At 43.6% G+C, this 18,303-nt stretch overlaps 1 protein-coding gene across 22 annotated transcripts in view; it reads left to right on the top strand.

Moving 5' to 3' along the window:
* CHD8 (chromodomain helicase DNA binding protein 8) overlaps nucleotides 1-18,303 on the top strand; it is a 71,422-nt gene that overhangs the window by 11,259 nt on the left and 41,860 nt on the right. For 4 of the 22 annotated variants that reach the window (XM_054665907.2, XM_054665903.2, XM_054665906.2 and 1 more), the window contains exons 1-5: nucleotides 7,976-8,100; nucleotides 8,329-8,393; nucleotides 13,430-13,477; nucleotides 15,953-16,324; nucleotides 17,034-17,419. In XM_054665907.2, coding sequence (XP_054521882.2) covers nucleotides 13,472-13,477; nucleotides 15,953-16,324; nucleotides 17,034-17,419 — 764 coding nt within the window. In that variant the 5' untranslated portion in view covers nucleotides 7,976-8,100; nucleotides 8,329-8,393; nucleotides 13,430-13,471. Of the gene's footprint in view, nucleotides 1-7,975; nucleotides 8,101-8,251; nucleotides 8,394-13,429; nucleotides 14,488-15,952; nucleotides 16,325-17,033; nucleotides 17,420-17,473; nucleotides 17,554-17,913; nucleotides 17,926-18,054; nucleotides 18,067-18,303 lie in introns of those variants that run through there. The other 18 variants (XM_063793189.1, XM_003314244.7, XM_016925845.4 and 15 more) reach the window with 10 other exon arrangements.

Raw genomic sequence — 18,303 nt, 5'->3', positions numbered from 1 at the left:
TAAGTAAGAATTAAAGTGGCAGAATGGAAGAGAACCAGTTAGAAGGTAATTGCAGTAGTCTAGGGAAATGAACATGATAAATTGAGCCATCTTTTGAGCCAAAGGGTAATAAAGGCAGAAGTAGATGGATTTGAGGGATCTTTAGGAGGTAAAGATGGGAATTTAAAATACTGGGTACGGGTAGTAAGGTAGGTTTCTGGTCTGTGCAACCATGACTATCCAGATAGGAGATGCTGGAGAATGATTACCAGTTTGTGTATGTGCACATGTGGTAGTGGGATGAGGATGGGGGAACTGGAGAGTCTACCAAGAAAAGCTATGGATTAAGCAGGGAGATATACAGACCAAGAGTTCAAAGGTGACATCTTGCCCAGACATATGAGAGACATAAGCATATAATTTATTGAAGAAAATAATGAATAATAATTGAGGTGATGTATTGGAATTAGACATCCTTGAAAAGAAAGTATAGAATGAAAAGAAGGTCTAGGACCAAAGTGAACTTCAATTAAAGGAGTGGTATAGGAAGAAAGTAGCAAATAAATTTTTTTTTTAAAAAAGTGGTTAAATAGATTGAAGGAAAACTTGAAAAGTGTGGTGTCCTGTAAGCCATGGGATAAAAAATATGTTTGAGGGTGGGAGTGGTGTTTTTGCAATTTTTATGACCCTTCCTTGGATCCTTTAGAGTGTGAAGTCTCACCACTCAAAATGGGATACTAGTGACATGGAACATCTAGAGCAGGCTTAGGCTGACCAAAGCCATTTAGTTGAACATGATCTTCAGACTCTAGAATCTAGAATGTAGCTATTCCTGTTCACCTTAAATTAGATTTAATATAAAGGGAGAGAGAGCTAGAGTGTGCACTCAAGCTCATAGGTATTAGCCAACTGAAACTAAACTATTTTGGAGGCCATTAATCTGGGTAGTGACCCTCTCTCAGGCTCATTACAGTATCCTAGGTATAGATATTGGCAAAAACAATTTTTTTTTTCCAATTTATCCAACAACGTTTGTCGAGTACCTACTAGGACTTAGTGGTTATGTGTCAAGCACTGTGCCAGTTGTTTCATTAATCCTCATAAATGTTCCTGTAACTTAATACTGCTATCCCCTTTATGTAGAGGAATGAGCTAGACTCAGAAAGGTTGATTTTCTTGATGGGACAGAAATTTGAGCCCAGGTTCCTTGGACTTCAAAGCTCATTATATTTCCATATACAAATGTAAGTAAAATATAAAGGAAAAGATAATTATCCTAAAAGAGGACTACACATAATGCTATGAAAACTCACATGGACAGATTCACTTCTGGTTTGACAGTGGAAAGTAGGTATCAGAAAGGCTTTCAAGTATTACATCCAGTGGACATTTTAAAGTGTTTTTTTTTTTTTTTGAGACGGAGTCTCGCTCTGTTGCCCAGGCTGGAGTGCAGTGGTGCGATCTCAGCTCACTGCAAGCTGCGCCTCCCGGGTTCACGCCATTCTCCTGCCTCAGCCTCCCCAGTAGCTGGGAATACAGGCGCCCGCCACCACACCTAGCTAATTTTCTGTTATTTTTTAGTAGAGATGGGGTTTCACCGTATTAGCCAGGATGGTCTCGATCTCCTGACCTCGTGATCCACCCACCTCGGCCTCCCAAAGTGCTGGGATTACAGGCGTGAGCCACAGCGCCCAGTCCTAAAGTTCTTACATGGTTGGACATTTTTGCTTTGTTTGATATAATTGATGACTCTTCCCCTGCAAATCTCTATTCTCTGCCTCTGTGACACTGCACTGTCTTGCTTCTCTAGCTGTTTTTTCTCTACCTGCTTAAGAAGGCATTATTCTGATTCTTAATTTCTGTTGTTCTCCTGGGTTCCTCCTTAGCTTTTCTCACTCCACTAAAAATCTCAGTTGGGTCTCCAGCTAAGTGTTTTCTTTTCTTTCTTTTTTTTTTTTTTGAGACAGAGTCTCAGTCTGTCACCCAGGCTGGAGTGCAGTGGCGCAATCTTGGCTCACTGCAAGCTCCACCTCCCGGGTTCACGCCATTCTCCTGCCTCAGCCTCCCGAGTAGCTGGGACTACAGGTGCCCGCCACCACACCCGGCTAATTTTTTGTATTTTTAGTAGAGACGGAGTTTCACCGTGTTAGCCAGGATGGTCTCAATCTCCTGACCTGGTGATCCTCCCGCCTCGGCCTCCCAAAGTGCTGGGATTACATGTGTGAGCCACTGAGCCCAACCCAGCTAAGTGTTTTCTTTATCCTGCATAGTGTTTAGTTTTCTTAAAAAATTAGTTATTTACAGTCAAAATTCTGGCTTTTGGAAAATCTGAAGTTTTCTTTCAACCTTGGATGTGTTTATATTTGACAGGACTTAATTAGAGGTGAATTGCAGCTACATTCTTCAGAATGGATATAGGTTCTCCAGTTCTTCACAGACATTAACATTCTCTTGTCTCTCCCAACAATATTTGTGCAGTTGTTCTCTTTCTTTCTTCCTTTCTTTCCTTTCTCCCCTCCCCTCTCCTCCCCTCTCCTCCCCTCTCCTCCCCTCTCCTCCCCTCTCCTCCCCTCTCCTCCCCTCTCCTCCCCTCTCCTCCCCTCTCCTCCCCTCTCCTCCCTTCTCCTCTCCTCTCCTCCCCTCCCCTCCCCTCCCCTCCCCTCCCCTCTCCTCTCCTCCCCTGTCTCTTTTCTCCTTTCTGATACGGTCTCTGTCACCCAGGCTGGAATGCAGTGTCATGAACATGGTTCACTGAAGCCTTAAGCGATCCTCCTGCCTTAGCCTCCCAAGTAGCTGAGACCACAGCATATGCCACCATGCCTGGCTAATTTTTTATTTTATTTTATTTTGAGACAGGGTCAGACTCTGTTGCCCAGGCTAAAGTACAGTGGCACAGTCTTGACTCACTGCAACCTCAACTTCCCGGGCTCAGGCAATCCTCCTGCCTCAGCCCTGAAAGCAGCTGGGTCTATAGGCCTGTGTCACACGCCTGGCTAATTTTTGTATTTCTGTAGAGACAGGGTTTCGCCGTGTTGCCCAGGCTGGTCTTGAACTCTTGGGCTTAAGCAATCTGCCTGCCTCCGCCTCCCAGTGATGGGATTACAGGCATGAGCCACTGCACCCGGCCTAATTGTAGAGACAGTCTCCCTTTGTTACCCAGGCTGATCTCAAACTCCTGGGCTCAAGCAATTCTTCGGCCTTGGCCTCCCAGCCTTGCAGTTTTTCCTATCCTTGACCTGCTCTTCACATTCCCTGGGTAATCTCCACTTTTACAGCTAACACTTAGTTGCTAATAACTCTCAAAATCTATCTCCAAGCCAGACTTTTAGGCTCATACAGCCAACCTCCTACTGAATGTCACTACTTAACATACTATAGGCAGCTCATTTTCTTTTTGGGTTTTTTGTTTGTTTGTTTGTTTGTTTTTGAGGCGGAGTCTCGCTCTGTCACCCAGGCTGGAGTGCAGTGGCACAATCTTGGCTCACTGCAAGCTCTGCCTCCCGGGTTCACGCCATTCTCCTCTCTCAGCCTCCCTAGTAGCTGGGACTACAGGTGCCCACCACCACGCCCGGCTAATTTTTTTGTATTTTTGGTAGAGACGGGGTTTCACCGTGTTAGCCAGGATGGTCTCTGTCTCCTGACCTCGTGATATGCCCGCCTCGGCCTCCCAAAGTGCTGGGATTACAGGCATGAGCCACCACGCCCAGCTCTAGGCAGCTCATTTTCAATATGGCTAAACTATTCATCTTTCCCTCTGAACTCCAGGTTCTACTGATTTTTATCCCTTAAGTGTTTCTGGCTTTGTCATTTCCCTCCCATTATTATTTTTTAAACTTGATCTTAGCAAAAGGCCAATAAACAATTCTATCACTATCTTTTGAACCATATTGCTATAATTTAGGCCCTAATAATTGTGTTAGGATTCTTGGTTGCAAACAACAGGAATCATCTTTTGGGTAACTTAAGCAGGAAGAAAATTTATTGCAAGGATACTGAATGGCTCAAAAAAGTAATGGGAATATTAGAGAACCTGGTTTAGAGAATGGTGTGAAATCAAAGGACGGAAGACCAAAGAGAAGGTCAAGGTCACACCACTGACCAGTCTATATAGGATGCTACAGTTGGACTCTAATGTCTGCCATTGCCAAATATTGTCTAACTGGTTGGTCCTGGGTCTTTGCATTACTCCTGCAAAGTCAAGACTTCCCCAGCAGGAGTATCCATTTAAACTAGCCTAGGTCATGTGCATGCATACTTCCTCTTTGCTAGGAAGGGGAGGAGGCGATTGAACCCTATCTCCCCAGGCTCCATATGGGGAGATAAGATCCAGCTTTCCATGGAAAATATAGAAAGGGGCCTTTTGGTTGCTGAGCAGAAAAAAACTAGCAAATGTTCACTATACAACTCCTTTCTGGTCTCAGCAGCCTCCTAACTGCTTTTGTGTCCTCTGTCCTCTCACCCACTAGAGCCAGAGTTAGCTAACCAAAATGTAATTCTGATTACGTTATTCCATGTTTCAGTGGCTCCTCATCCACCTGTAAGAAAATGTTATTCAAGGCTCTCCACGCTGTGGCCCTTACCTGTCCCTTCAGCTTCATCTCCATCCAGTTCCTTCTTCGCGATTTACACTTTAGCAAGGCTGAACTACAGAACCAGAGTTTCCTCTACATGTCTCATGCTGTTTCTCATTGCTATGCTTTGTTTTGCCTTCCCTCTTCCTGTCCCTGCTGCCTGAATATCCCTTTCTTAAAGCCCACCTTTCCCTCCCACCTGGTAACTTTTCCTCATTGTTTAAGAAACTATTTTCTTGGCTGGACGTGGTGGCTCACACCTGTAATCTCAGCACTTTGGGAGGCTGAGGTGGGTGGAACACCTGAGGTCAGGAGTTCGAGACCAGCCTGGCCAACATGGTGAAACCTCATCTCTACTAAAAATACAAAAATTAGCCGGGCATGGTGGTGGACGTCTGTAATCCCAGCTACCTGGGAGGCTGAGGCAGGAGAATCACTTGAACCCGGGAGGCAGAGGTTGCAGTGAGCCGAGATCGCACTACTGCACTCCAGCCTGGGCAACAGAGTGAGACTCCATCTCAAGAAAAAAAAACCAGCAACAAAAAAAAGAAACTACTTTATTGATGTTTTTTCCTCCTGAGCCCCTGCTGGTCTTATTGAATTGTCACCTTGTATTATAATTGTTTTTATTTGTCACTGTTATCATACTGCCTACTCTTTACCCTCTTCCCACATACATACACAAATGCACTCTTACTTATTGTGAGTTGAGGGTAGGGATTATGTCTTACTTGTTTTTGGATCCCTAATACTAGCAGATTACTTGGCATGTTATATACTCAATACATATTGAAGTAATAAGAGGCATTTGATGTTGAACTTAGAGGATAATAAGTAAGATTTTGGTAATGCAAAGAAAGAAATTAAACGTGTATAATTTGAAGGCAGCAATATTAGGCTCAGATTAGAAAAAATACGACAATAGTAATTTGTCTTTTTTTGGCTAGCAAGTATATGTAGACGAATGGTAGAAAATAAGACAGGAAATATAAGATATTGTCTTAAGTAATTAGGAGCCTTTGAAATTTTTCCAGCACAAGTCTGATTTGGCCATACTGTGTTTTAGGATATTAATCTGGTTGCAGAATGGATTAGTAGGGTGAGTAGAGAGATTTTTTATGAGGCTTTTCTCTTACATAAGCAACTACATAAGTAAGGGAGATGGCAGCAGAAATAGGAGTCAGATATATGAATCCTAACTTGCCACTTAGTTTCATAGTCAAACATTCAACTCTCTAAGCCTCAGTTTTCTCATCTATACACTAAGAAGGTTGACAGAGTCTTTGGCAGCTCCAAAATCTTTGTTATATATTGTAAGAGAATCAATGACACTTGGCAAATGATTGGATGGTGGCTACAGGGGGAGGTTTTAGAGACTGTTGAGGTTTTGAGCCACAGTGAATGGGAAAACAGTATTGCTGTTTACAGGAGTAGTAATTAGGTGTTTTTAGCGACAGTGGTAATGCTAGGATCTTTAAAAAATAGGACATCTAAAGCAAGTTGATTTTCCTAATTTGTGTCCTCAGAGTATAAGAAAATAGGATTTCAGTGCTGAGGATACTTTCAGAGGAAACTAATGGTCAGGAGATAAGCCGCCCTTTTTTTTTCTTTTTTGAGACATTGTTTCACTGTGTTGCCCAGGCTGGAGTGCCTTGGCATGATCTTGGCTCACTGCACCCTCCACCTGCTGGGTTCAAGCAATCCTCGTGCCTCACCCTCCCCAGTAGCTGGGACTGCAGGTGAGTGTCACCACTCCCAGCTAGTTTTTGTATTTTTAGTAGAGATGGGGTTTCGCTATGTTGGCCAAGCTGGTCTCAAACTCCTGGCCTCAAGTGATCTGCCCACCTTGGCCTCCCAAATGCTGAGATTACAGGTGTGAGCCACTGCACCTGGCTTTTTTTGGCTTTTTTTTTTTTTAAGACAGAGTCTCGCTGTGTCACCAGGCTGGAGTGCAGTGGCGTGATCTTGGCTCACTGCAACCTCTGCCTCCCAGGTTCAAGCGATTCTGCCTCAGCTTCCCAAGTAGCCGGGACTACAGGCGAATGCCACTATGCCCAGTAATTTTTGTATTTTTAGTAGAGATGGGGTTTCACCATGTTGACCAGGATGGTCTAGATCTCTTGACCTCGTGGTCTGCCCGCCTCGCTCTCCCAAAGTGCTGGGATTACAGGTGTGAGCCACTGCGCCCGGCATCTTTCTTTTTTCTTTCTTTCTTTTTTTTTTTTTTTTTAAGAGACTAGGTGTTACTATGTAATGCCCAGGCTGGTCTTGAACTCCTGGATACAAGCGATCTGCCCACCTCGGCCTCTCTAAGTGCTGGGATTGCAGGCATGAGCCACCACCACACCCGGCCTAAACTGCTCTTTTTAATAACAGTGTCCTGGCTGGGCGTGATGGCTCACGCCTGTAATCCCAGCACTTTGGGAGGCTGGGGTGGGTGGATCACTTGAGGTCAGGAGTTCGAGACCAGCCTAGCCAACATAGTGAAACCCTGTCTCTACTAAAAATACAAAAATTAGCTAGGTGTGGTGGCAGGCGCCTGTAATCCCAGCTATTCGGGAGGCTGAGGCAAGAGAATCGCTTGAACACGCGAGGCGGAGGTTGCAGTGAGCCAAGATTGCGCCACTACACTCCAGCCTGGGCGACAGAGTGAGACTCTGTCTCAAAAAAGGAAAAAAAAAAGTTTACTTTGGTGGATTTAAGCTTGCACACCATCATTCTGGGGTTGTCTAGTCTCACTGGGAATTAGAGTGATTTCAAGTGACATCGCAAAGTGGACACTGATTAAAAGGTCAAATGGGCTGAGTTTCAAGAGATGGGAGAACAGGAAACCGAGTTTAGAGGGTGAGGAGTGTTTGTTTTGAGCGGGCTAAGGGTCGGGAATTGTTAGAGGGCCCCAGGAATTACTGTCTAAAAAGCCGTATTGGTATTGAAGGGTCAGAGTGTGAAAAATGCACGGCAACCTTATGTGTTGTGGCAGAAAGAGTGCTTTAAAAGGCCCCATATTCCAGCTGGGCTGACTCCCACGATGGAGGGAAGAAGATTTGGCCCCTTTTATTAGGTAGTGGGATACCCTGTAGTCTCTACAGGAGAGAGGTTGACAGGGCTGCTAGAAGGCCGGGGATTCAGAGGGAGGCGGAGCTGGCCTAGCGCGGAACCCTCCCTCCCAAGTTTATACTCCTCAGGGTGAAGAATTCAGTGTAGATGGTAGGGAATTTAATCTCCAGGACTGGTTTCGCGTACTATGAGACTGTTCCTCTGGCCAGCCCCCTTTTTTCAAGCAAGCTGCAGGCTTCGCCTCGGCCCTAGAAACCGGATAGGCCTCTCCGTGCGCTCTCAACCTAACCTGCGGGGGAGGGGGAAGGGAGCTCCCTATAGTCCCACCCCTTGCGCTGTTTTGCGTCTTTTCGCCTCTTGTGAGTGGCAGTGCGCTTTAGCCAATGATGGCGCGGGGCGGGCAGGAGCATCAGGTTAGGTTGCGCAGGAGGAGGGGGAACTGGTGCTGGAGAGACAGGGAGAGGGGCGAACCGGCCCCCCACAGCCACTGCAGGTAAAGCCACCTCTCTCCTCCACTGGGGTGAGGCACAGCTCGTTTTCTCCTTCAGGGCTTGTCGGGCCTCTCAGCCTGCAGCTTCCGCCCTAACATTGCTCCTATCCCGGGCATCCACACCCCCCACCCCCCGCATCTTCCCGTCTTGGCCATCCCCACCCTGGAGGGCACCCCCGCTAGCTCCTTACCTCAAGTGCATGTACCTCATTTCCATTTTGGGGTCTCCAGTTACCAGAAATCTTCCGCCTCTGCTGTATGGACCTTACTGGCACCAACCCCGGCAGTATGAGCAGGTAATGTACCCGGGTCCCCCCCACCCCCACCCCAGTCGCGTTTTCCTCTCCATCAACCCCTCACTTCCTCACCTCGCCCTTTCCCTTTTTTCATGAGTGCAGAATCTCTCTAGTTTCTTCTTTACCCCCTGAAAATACATGTCTTTAGCTGTCGTAGTTGCCTATTTTGCTTTTCCAATTTATTCACAAGGTCTTACTTTACCAGCCTTATTTTCCCCCAAATGATCATACCCTTGATTGAGGTGTGAGTGCTTTCTCTTTCAGTAATTGGAAAACAGAAACAGAGTAGCCACACATTTGGCAGTGAGAATGGTGAAGACAGAGAAAATGGCCTAGGATCTTGATCTACTTAGGAAATCTGAGTGGCTCCAATTTGGTCCTATGTCTTTCCATCCTGATCCTTTGCTGACCCTAAATTGTGATTGCATTCACTTTGGATGTTTATTTTTCATTTCTGTATAAGATTTGAGACCCTTCGTGTCTCACGAATGTCTTCATGGTACAGTTTTAAAATACTTCTCTTTTAAAATTATGTTGGTGATTTTCATTTTAGCCCTTTGGATTATTTTATTTTCAAGGTATTTCTCATTTAAATTAAGCTGCTTCTACCCATCTTATGTTTCAGTAACATGTATTTATGTCTATCTGCAACTGATCTTCTTGAAAGCATACAGTTTCCAACAACAAGATTTGTTCTTTGAAGTAAATAAAATAGTTTATTCTTTTCTGAACCTTTGAGCAGCTAGAGGTTAAGTGGTCATGAGTGGTACTTTCTAAAAGTGCACATTACAGAAAGAGGTCAGCATGGCTCAATACTGCATTCGTTCATTGTCTTCTAAGAGGTTGTCACTACGGAGAAATCTATAAGTGGGCAATAGATATCTGTAGCTCATTTTACATAATTTTATCTATTAGACGACAGAACTAATCTCTTGCAGTGTTTCTTATCCATCATAAACAGTAAATGATGATAAACTCCTTTTGAGAGGCTATAGGAAATCTTATCCCATCCCAAAGATACTGGTAACTCTGCCATGCCAGGAATGTTTCTTTCTCTGCCCTCTACTCCTCACATGTGTCTTTTACAGATCTTCACTGGCCAAGAAGGCTTTGTCCGGTGTTAATAAATATAAATAGCCTAAACAATGAGATGTAGTTTTTTCACTTGATAAATATAAAATTATAATATTGAATACACCTTTAAGAACTGCACATTTATCTCCACCCTCGGTTCCCAGAAGCCCTTCTTAAGGGCCTTAGTCTCCATCCCCTGGTTGAGAATCACTGCTTTGTTGAAAGGTATGGAGAGATTGAGATGGAAAAATATAGGGTAGAATTAAAACAAAATACTTTATCATAGGACAGACAGTTTATTATAGAAATGGGCAAGGGTGAGGAATAATGTCAAATAAGAATGACAGAGTTGGGACTCTAGATTTCCAAAAAAATCAAGAACTGTATTAAAGGTGGTAAAGCTGCAGAAGAACATCAGTTTGTACTTGTCTCAAGGCGAAGCAGTAGTTTCACCTTTAAGAAGGAGATGAAGTGAAGGGCTATACTGGCATATATAATAAAGTATTTTTCTACAGGTAACTGGATTGTTACTTGGTGATTATAGATAGATGGGCTTGGATTTGAACCTTAACTGACTAGTTTGTTACTTTTCCCTTCCACTGCCATCCCTCACCCCCCACATGCCCTCCAAGATTTCTGTCATGATTCTGGTCATTAGTTTGTAATTATGGAAAGTGACTAAGTACAACCACTAAGTTTTGTCTTTCCTTTTGAGCACATACATGTGTTTCTCTTTTGGGGACTGGTGGGCCAACACTGGCTTTTCATTCTTAATATGATAAAAGTTGGTGTGACTTCTTTATCTAGGCAGTTACTTTGCATTGAAACCCACTTAACATCTGTTCATTTTTGCTATTAGGGTTTGAATCAAGGAAAGAGAATTCATGAGATGGTTGAGAAGATTCATGAGATAGATGAACTTGGTAGAATAAATAGGCCATATGTGGATATAGCCAGGGTGACCCACAAGTAGTAGTAGAAGGAGGGTTAAAAAAAGTTAGATGTATGTTGGGAGAAGGTTTAATCTTGTAAGAGTCAAGGACAGTTTAAAGATAGGAACTAGAAAAGAAGTAGGAAACTAGCATAAAAATATGAGATGAATTGGGTCAGTATAGGTGAGAATGATGGGACTGAGAAGTAATGATACTTGGTGGCAAGGTTTTTGAATTATTAGGCATAGACCGAACTAGAAGAAGCAGAAATTTGGTTCGAAAATTGGGAAGGGAGAGATAAATGACAATGCATTGATCTTTAAAAAGCTTATACTAAGTCATATGGGGGTAAGGAGATTCATCAGAAACCATCAGCCTTGTTTCTCCTATTTAAAAAAAAAAAAAATCTGGGCCTAAGATTGGACCATTATGGGGGAAAGGAAGAGCATTAGAATTAACAAATAGCAAGGAATCATGGAAGCGTCAAAATACTCCATGGAATAAGGAGCAGGCTATAAACTATTTGCAACATAAACTTCTGGTTAGTAGAAACTTTCAGCGTGGTGGCTCATGCCTATAATCCTAGCACTTTGGGAGGCTGAGGCAACGGCTCACCTCTGAAGTCGAGAGTCCGAGACCAGTCTGACTAACGTGGAGAAAACCTGTCTCTACTAAAAATACAAAATTAGCCAAGTGTGGTGGCTCAGGCCTGTAATCCCAGCTATTCGGGAGGCTGAGGCAGGAGAATCGCTTGAACCCGGGAGGTAGAGGTTGCGGTGAGCCGAGATCGCGCCATTGCACTCCAGCCTGGGCAACAAGAGTGAAACTCTGTCTCAGAAAAAAAAAAAAAAAAGAAACTTTCACTGTTGTTTTTATATTACTCCTAGCTGTAGATACTTTAACTTCTGACGGTGAGTAAAGAATGAAAAATAATTGGTGCCAAAGTAGGTATACTGGAAAAAAGTTGATGATAATGGGAAGGAAATTTATTAATATCAAGTTATTGAGTAGGTTTTCGTTAAATCGGGAAGCATTCATAACTTTCCTGATTGCCATTTTGAGTAATTTGGAGGCAAATATTAGATATGAGAGGCTGGAATGAGCTGGTGGAATAGGCTAGCCAGGAATGGGAGATGGTATGGATCTTGGGTTGAGATATGAAAAGTATGCAATTACTGAAGCAAGGACGATCTTGTTTAACATTGTTGGAGATACCATGTATACTTTGTAATTTTGACTCACGTGTTTGTTCTCTTTGTCTGTTTTGGAGTATCTGGTATATTAACCCATATTATATTGTTTTATAAGGATAAGTGAGATGGGTTGGGAAGGAAAAAACATAGTATGGGGGTTATATGGAAAAGTCTCCTTCAGTCAGGACTGTGCCTCTGACAAATTTCTTATCTGGTGTCTTCCAAAAGTTAGGAGAAATGGTCTTACCAAGCAAGACTTTCCTGTATTGTCAAATACTGTCATCATATACAAAGAACAGATATTTCTTTTTCATATATTTGGGTTTTATGGTGGTATACTTCCCTGTCTTTGATAGCTTTTCTTTTTTCCACTAGTTTCATGAACTTAAAACCCTAGACATGGATTTTGTGAACCTACTTTCAGCCATTCATAAGATATGTTTTCAAGATAGGAAGCTTTTTACCATCTCATGTTAGAATCAAAGAATACCATTTAGTTTCTGTGAGGATCGAATGGTTTACTCCAGATAATGCGAGCAAGTATAATTCATTAACTGTTTTTTGATTAGCTACTATATGTGCTATGTCCTGCTGGTTCTTTGGGGATCCACAGATAAATAAAACATAGTCCCCACCATCCAAGAACTTTCTCCCAGAGAAAGAGGAGCTGGGCCATGGTACAGAGTTGTGGAGGGTGTACATTGCATACATTCATAACAAATTTTTATATATTTAGTATGGCAGTTTTCCAGGCATCTTGAGAAGTGGGCAACTTTTTACAATTTGCGCAAAGGAACCATTTGGGCCCTCAGAGGATATATTACAGACTTAGGTCGTTATAATAAAATATTAAATATAAGTGCTTTAAGGTTTAAACAATGGTGTGGGTATTTAAAGGAGGTGGAGGGATCAAGTCGTCACAAGTTGCTCAGTTGTTAAAGCGTTAGAGGTTCAGGGCTCACTTAATGGAGTAGAAGACCTTTGAGGGTTGGTAGGATTTTAGCTGCGAGAGATTATTGGCATTGGGATGGAGAGGACGTGTTCCAGGCAGAAAACACAGCATCATAAGCAAAGTCACACAGGTAGGAATCACATTAAGGGAATTGTGTAGTCTAGTTGGACTGGAATGTAAAATATATGTAAGAGATGGTAAGAGGAAGTTGGGAATATAAATTGGAAACAATGTTGAATCCCTTGCAATTGACCTTTTTTATCTTAAATATGAGAAAGTTTTCTTGAGAGGGGACTTCAGAACAAAAATCCCATTATAGATTAATATGTTAACTAGAATAAAGGTTGCAAAACTTCCTGGGTAAAATTGTATGATCACTGGTGAGATTGTACTATAAACCTTGGTTAAAGGTGGTTATTTTTGCCAATAGTAAGTAAAAATATATAAAACACAAGAAAAATTTATACAATAGAATATATCCAGAAACCTTTATCTATAGAGTCACTGTAATTCTGGTGGCATATTTTTGAGTTCTACTAACTTAAAAACTGAAAATAGAAGGTAAATGAATATTAAATTTTATCTTTACCAAAGAATAATAATTGTTAAAAGAAACGGAGAAAGACAGCCAAATGCTCTTGACAGAGTCTTTCAAGTTTGTAGGTGTAAGTGCCCAAGAGGAGGTTGTTATTGTTTTTCTCTTTTAGTTTTAGTTTTGAAGCAGAAATATGAGTCTTTCTGCTGTATGTCCGTCCTCAGATTTCCTCACATTTCCCTCTTATATTCATGCTATTTGATATTAAGAACAGTACGTAAGAAGGGAAAATTTTCTCTGAGATCGCCAACTTTGCTTATTTTTCATTTGTATTTGTATTCCTACAACAGGAGTTCCACCATCTTCCTCTGAAGACGTAGCCATCTTGCTCCATGAAGGTCAGGACAATCTGACATGCACTTGTTTCTTGCCTCTATACTTGAAGAGTAGTCCTCTTACATTGTGTACATTTTTTTCTTAATAGGGGAGGGGAGGGGAGAGCCAGTACCCCCCCTCCCCTTCCCTCCCTAGACCTTGGAGAAATACCCTCCATTACTTTCCCAAGATGGCAGACCCCATCATGGATCTGTTCGATGACCCAAATTTATTTGGCCTGGACTCTCTGACTGATGACAGCTTTAACCAGGTCACACAAGACCCCATTGAGGAAGCCCTTGGACTGCCAAGCTCTCTGGACTCCTTGGATCAGATGAACCAGGATGGTGGAGGTGGTGATATGGGGAATTCATCAGCAAGTGAACTGGTCCCTCCACCAGAGGAAACAGCTCCCACAGAACTTTCCAAAGAATCCACAGCTCCAGCTCCAGAATCCATAACCTTGCATGATTATACCACTCAGCCTGCCAGCCAGGAGCAGCCAGCCCAACCTGTCTTACAGACATCGACGCCAACATCAGGACTTTTGCAAGTCTCCAAGAGCCAGGAGATCCTGAGCCAAGGGAATCCTTTCATGGGTGTCTCTGCCACAGCTGTCTCCTCCAGTAGTGCTGGAGGGCAGCCACCTCAGTCAGCCCCTAAGATTGTTATCCTTAAGGCCCCACCAAGCTCCTCAGTCACTGGTGCCCATGTGGCACAAATTCAGGCCCAAGGTATCACCAGCACAGCTCAGCCCCTGGTGGCAGGCACAGCCAATGGTGGAAAAGTCACTTTTACCAAAGTGCTAACCGGCACACCCCTTCGACCAGGTGTTTCCATTGTCTCTGGTAATACAGTGTTGGCCGCCAAGGTCCCTGGGAACCAGGCTGCTGTTCAGCGCATTGTCCAGCCCAGCCGACCAGTAAAGCAGCTGGTCCTCCAGCCAGTTAAGGGTTCAGCTCCTGCTGGAAACCCTGGGGCCACAGGGCCCCCACTGAAGCCTGCAGTTACACTGACCTCTACACCTACCCAGGTGACTTGAGTGAAAGGGGGAGGTGAATTTTGGTTTCATAGAGGGCCCAGCAACTCTTTGAGAGAGTGAGCGCATGAGAGCTTTCTCTGGGAAAGCCTATTTAAATTCCATCTTTGGTTTTTATCAGTTAGTGTGACAGCCACATACTTAGTACTTGCTGGTTGGAAGCAGTTAATGTTAACACATTTTTTGAGCTCTTACTACACATTTACATTGTACCTAGCTGGTGCTAAATAAGGCAAACACAGTCCCTGTCCTTACAGAGCTCACCGTCTGCCAGGAAAGACAGATATTAAGCAAGAGTTCACAATAATTGTGTGATACAAAGTTTTATGAGAAGTATGGGATGCTATGGGAACAAAGAAACATCTTTGAAGAATTATCTTTATATTTGCAAGACTTGTAAAAGCTATTTATATCTTTCTTTTATTCTTATTACTAAGATTGTCCCCCTCCTACTTTGCTCAGTGAAAGTTATTTTCTAGCGTAAGAAGGTAGAGGCTCTAGCATCTGAATAAAGGGCCAAAAGAGTTGGTGGGGGTGGGGGCGCAGCATTGAGATAATTAGGACTAGCCAGGCACAATGTCTCTCACCTGTGATCCCAGCTACTCAGGAGGCTGAGGCAGGAGGATTGCTTGAGGCCAGAAGTTCAAGACCAGCCTGGGCAACATAGTGAGACCCTTGTCTCTAAAAAAAGTAGGACTAGTGGGAAGAAGCTACAAGGAGGCAGATTTCAATTCAATATAAGGAATTTTGTATTATTAGGTTTCCAAAAATGAACTGCTGCATTAGAAGATAGCCTTCCATCAGGAGTTTTTAAAACATAGCTTGATACCTACTGAGCAGAAGCATTATAGAAAAGATTCTATCAGGACAGCTGATAGTCCCAGCACTTTGGGAGGCTGAGGCCAGAGGATCGCTTGAGGCCAGGAGTTCGACACCAGCCTGGGAAACATAGACCTCATCTCTACAAAAAAGCAAAATAAAAATTAGCTGGGCATGGTGGCATGCACCTATAGTACCAGCTACTCAGGAGGCTAAAGCAGGAGGATCACTTGAGCCTAGGAGTTCTGGGCTGTGGTGTGCTATGCCAATCAGGTGTCTGTACTAAGTTTGACATCAATATGGTGACCTCCCAGGAGCAAGGGACCACCAGGTTGCCTAAGGAGGGATGAATTGGCCCAGGTTGGAAACGGAGCAGGGCAGCACTCCCTTGCTGATCAGCAGTAGTGTTGTGCCTGTGAATAGCCACTGCACTCTAGCCTGGGCAATACAGCGAGACCCTGTCTCTAAAAATAACAAAAAAGATTGCATCAAGACAGATAGGATGATGAGCAAAGTGAATTGTACTGTGTCTTCTGACCCGTAGTTTTTATGATTCTAGCATGAAGAAAACTGGTGTAAATATTTCAGAGTATACCATTCTTTAATGTTGTACTCTTGCAATTTCCTTTCTTCACTTTAGGGTGAATCGAAACGCATCACCCTGGTCCTCCAGCAGCCACAGTCTGGAGGTCCCCAAGGACATCGGCATGTTGTGCTAGGGAGTCTACCAGGCAAGATAGTGTTACAGGGCAACCAGCTGGCAGCCCTGACTCAAGCCAAGAATGCCCAAGGGCAGCCTGCCAAGGTAGTAACTATCCAGCTGCAGGTGCAGCAGCCACAGCAAAAAATCCAGATTGTACCACAACCACCATCATCGCAGCCACAGCCCCAGCAGCCACCCTCCACCCAGCCAGTGACTCTGTCCTCTGTACAGCAGGCTCAGATAATGGGACCAGGACAAAGCCCAGGACAAAGACTTTCAGTACCAGTCAAGGTGGTACTGCAGCCACAGGTGAGAGACTTACATAGTAAGGAAAAGAAAGAAAACAAAAATACTTAGTCCATTGCTGTTGCCCTCAGCAACCACTTATTCTTGAATGTGGGGCCATTCTAGATTTATATCTCTGAACTGAGATGCAGACTTAATTCTTTCATCCATGGAAACCTTATTTTAATTATATTATTAAAAGATTAGAGAGGGATTGTTGGGTTTGGGATATGAGATTATTTAGTATTTATCTTTGAATTGTTTTATTTATAATTTTTTCCTAATATTATTGTGAAATAAAAATGATTTGTGATATCCTTTAAATGATAGTTCAGAAATGACATAAAGAAATAAGTGATCAGTCCTCCCCTCCCCCCACCCAGGCAGATAAAAGGTAGGCCAAGAGTAGAATTTGAATTTTTTTACCGTTAGGCCAGAGACCAATATTGGGTATATTAGTTGTAATTTTTCTGAGGTAATGGAGATGTATATTAATGGAAGCATAGCAAAAAGATACTAAAGTTTATTTTGGCAGAATTCTTGGTTTTTCTCACCCCTTTCCCACCAAAAGAATACATTTTAAAAAGTAGGTGTAGGTTCAATAAGATTTAGTCTGAGCTTGATTCTTGAGGGATTAAAGAACTAGTTTCTAGCCCCCCTGCTTCAGAGCTGGATTTTATTGAGGCCATTTAACTACAAGCAAGTTGAAATTGTAGTATCTTTGTTTCTATAGGCTGGCTCTTCCCAAGGGGCCTCTTCTGGGCTCTCTGTAGTTAAAGTTCTGAGTGCCAGTGAAGTGGCAGCTTTGTCATCACCAGCAAGCTCTGCTCCTCATTCGGGGGGAAAGACAGGAATGGAGGAAAACCGCAGATTGGAACACCAGAAGAAGCAAGAGAAAGCAAATCGGATTGTAGCAGAGGCCATTGCAAGAGCCCGTGCCCGCGGTGAGCAGAACATACCTCGAGTCTTAAATGAGGACGAGTTGCCCAGCGTTCGGCCAGAGGAGGAAGGCGAGAAGAAACGCAGGAAGAAGAGTGCTGGGGAGAGGCTGAAAGAGGAGAAGCCAAAGAAGAGTAAAACATCTGGTGCCTCCAAAACAAAGGGCAAGAGCAAGCTCAAGTGAGTACTCCTTGCTACTGTGATGGGACGTGCAAGAGTAAGCTCAAGTGAGTACTCCTTGCTATTGGGATGGGACATTTGAGGGCAGAGCAAACATCTGGTACCTCCAAAACAAAGGGCAAGAGCAAGCTCAAGTGAGTGCTCCTTGCTACTGTGATGGGACGTGCAAGAGTAAGCTCAAGTGAGTGCTCCTTGCTACTGTGATGGGACGTGCAAGAGTAAGCTCGAGTGCTCCTTGCTATTGGGGTGGGACGTGCAAGAGTAAGCTCAAGTGAGTGCTCCTTGCTATTGTGATGGGACGTGCAACAGCAAGCTCAAGTGAGTGCTCCTTGCTATTGTGATGGGACGTGCAAGAGTAAGCTCAAGTGAGTGCTCCTTGCTATTGGGATGGGACGGGCAAGAGCAAGCTCAAGTGAGTACTCCTTGCTACTGTGATGGGACGTGCAAGAGCAAGCTCAAGTGAGTGCTCCTTGCTATTGGGATGGGGCGGGCAAGAGCAAGCTCAAGTGAGTGCTCCTTGCTATTGTGATGGGACGTGCAAGAGCAAGCTCAAGTGAGTGCTCCTTGCTACTGTGATGGGACGTGCAAGAGCAAGCTCAAGTGAATGCTCCTTGCTATTGTGATGGGACGTGCAAGAGCAAGCTCAAGTGAGTGCTCCTTGCTATTGTGACGGGACGTGCAAGAGCCAGCTCAAGAGAGTGCTCCTTGCTATTGTGATGGGACATTTGAGGGCAGAGCACTCATTTCTAAGAAGCATTGAGGAACTTATGTGTATTTACCAGCTACATAGTTCAAGGTGATCTATTATAGAAAATAATAAGGCCTTTCTTTTTTCTGTCCTAATGCTTATAGGATTTGTTAAATGGAAAACTGAAATTAGCATA

The sequence above is a fragment of the Pan troglodytes genome, chromosome 15 (assembly GCF_028858775.2).
Source record: "Pan troglodytes isolate AG18354 chromosome 15, NHGRI_mPanTro3-v2.0_pri, whole genome shotgun sequence".
Classification (NCBI taxonomy): Eukaryota; Metazoa; Chordata; class Mammalia; order Primates; family Hominidae; genus Pan; species Pan troglodytes.
The sequence above is the reverse complement of the archived record's forward strand: the minus strand, read 5'-3'. Positions and strand labels throughout refer to the sequence as shown.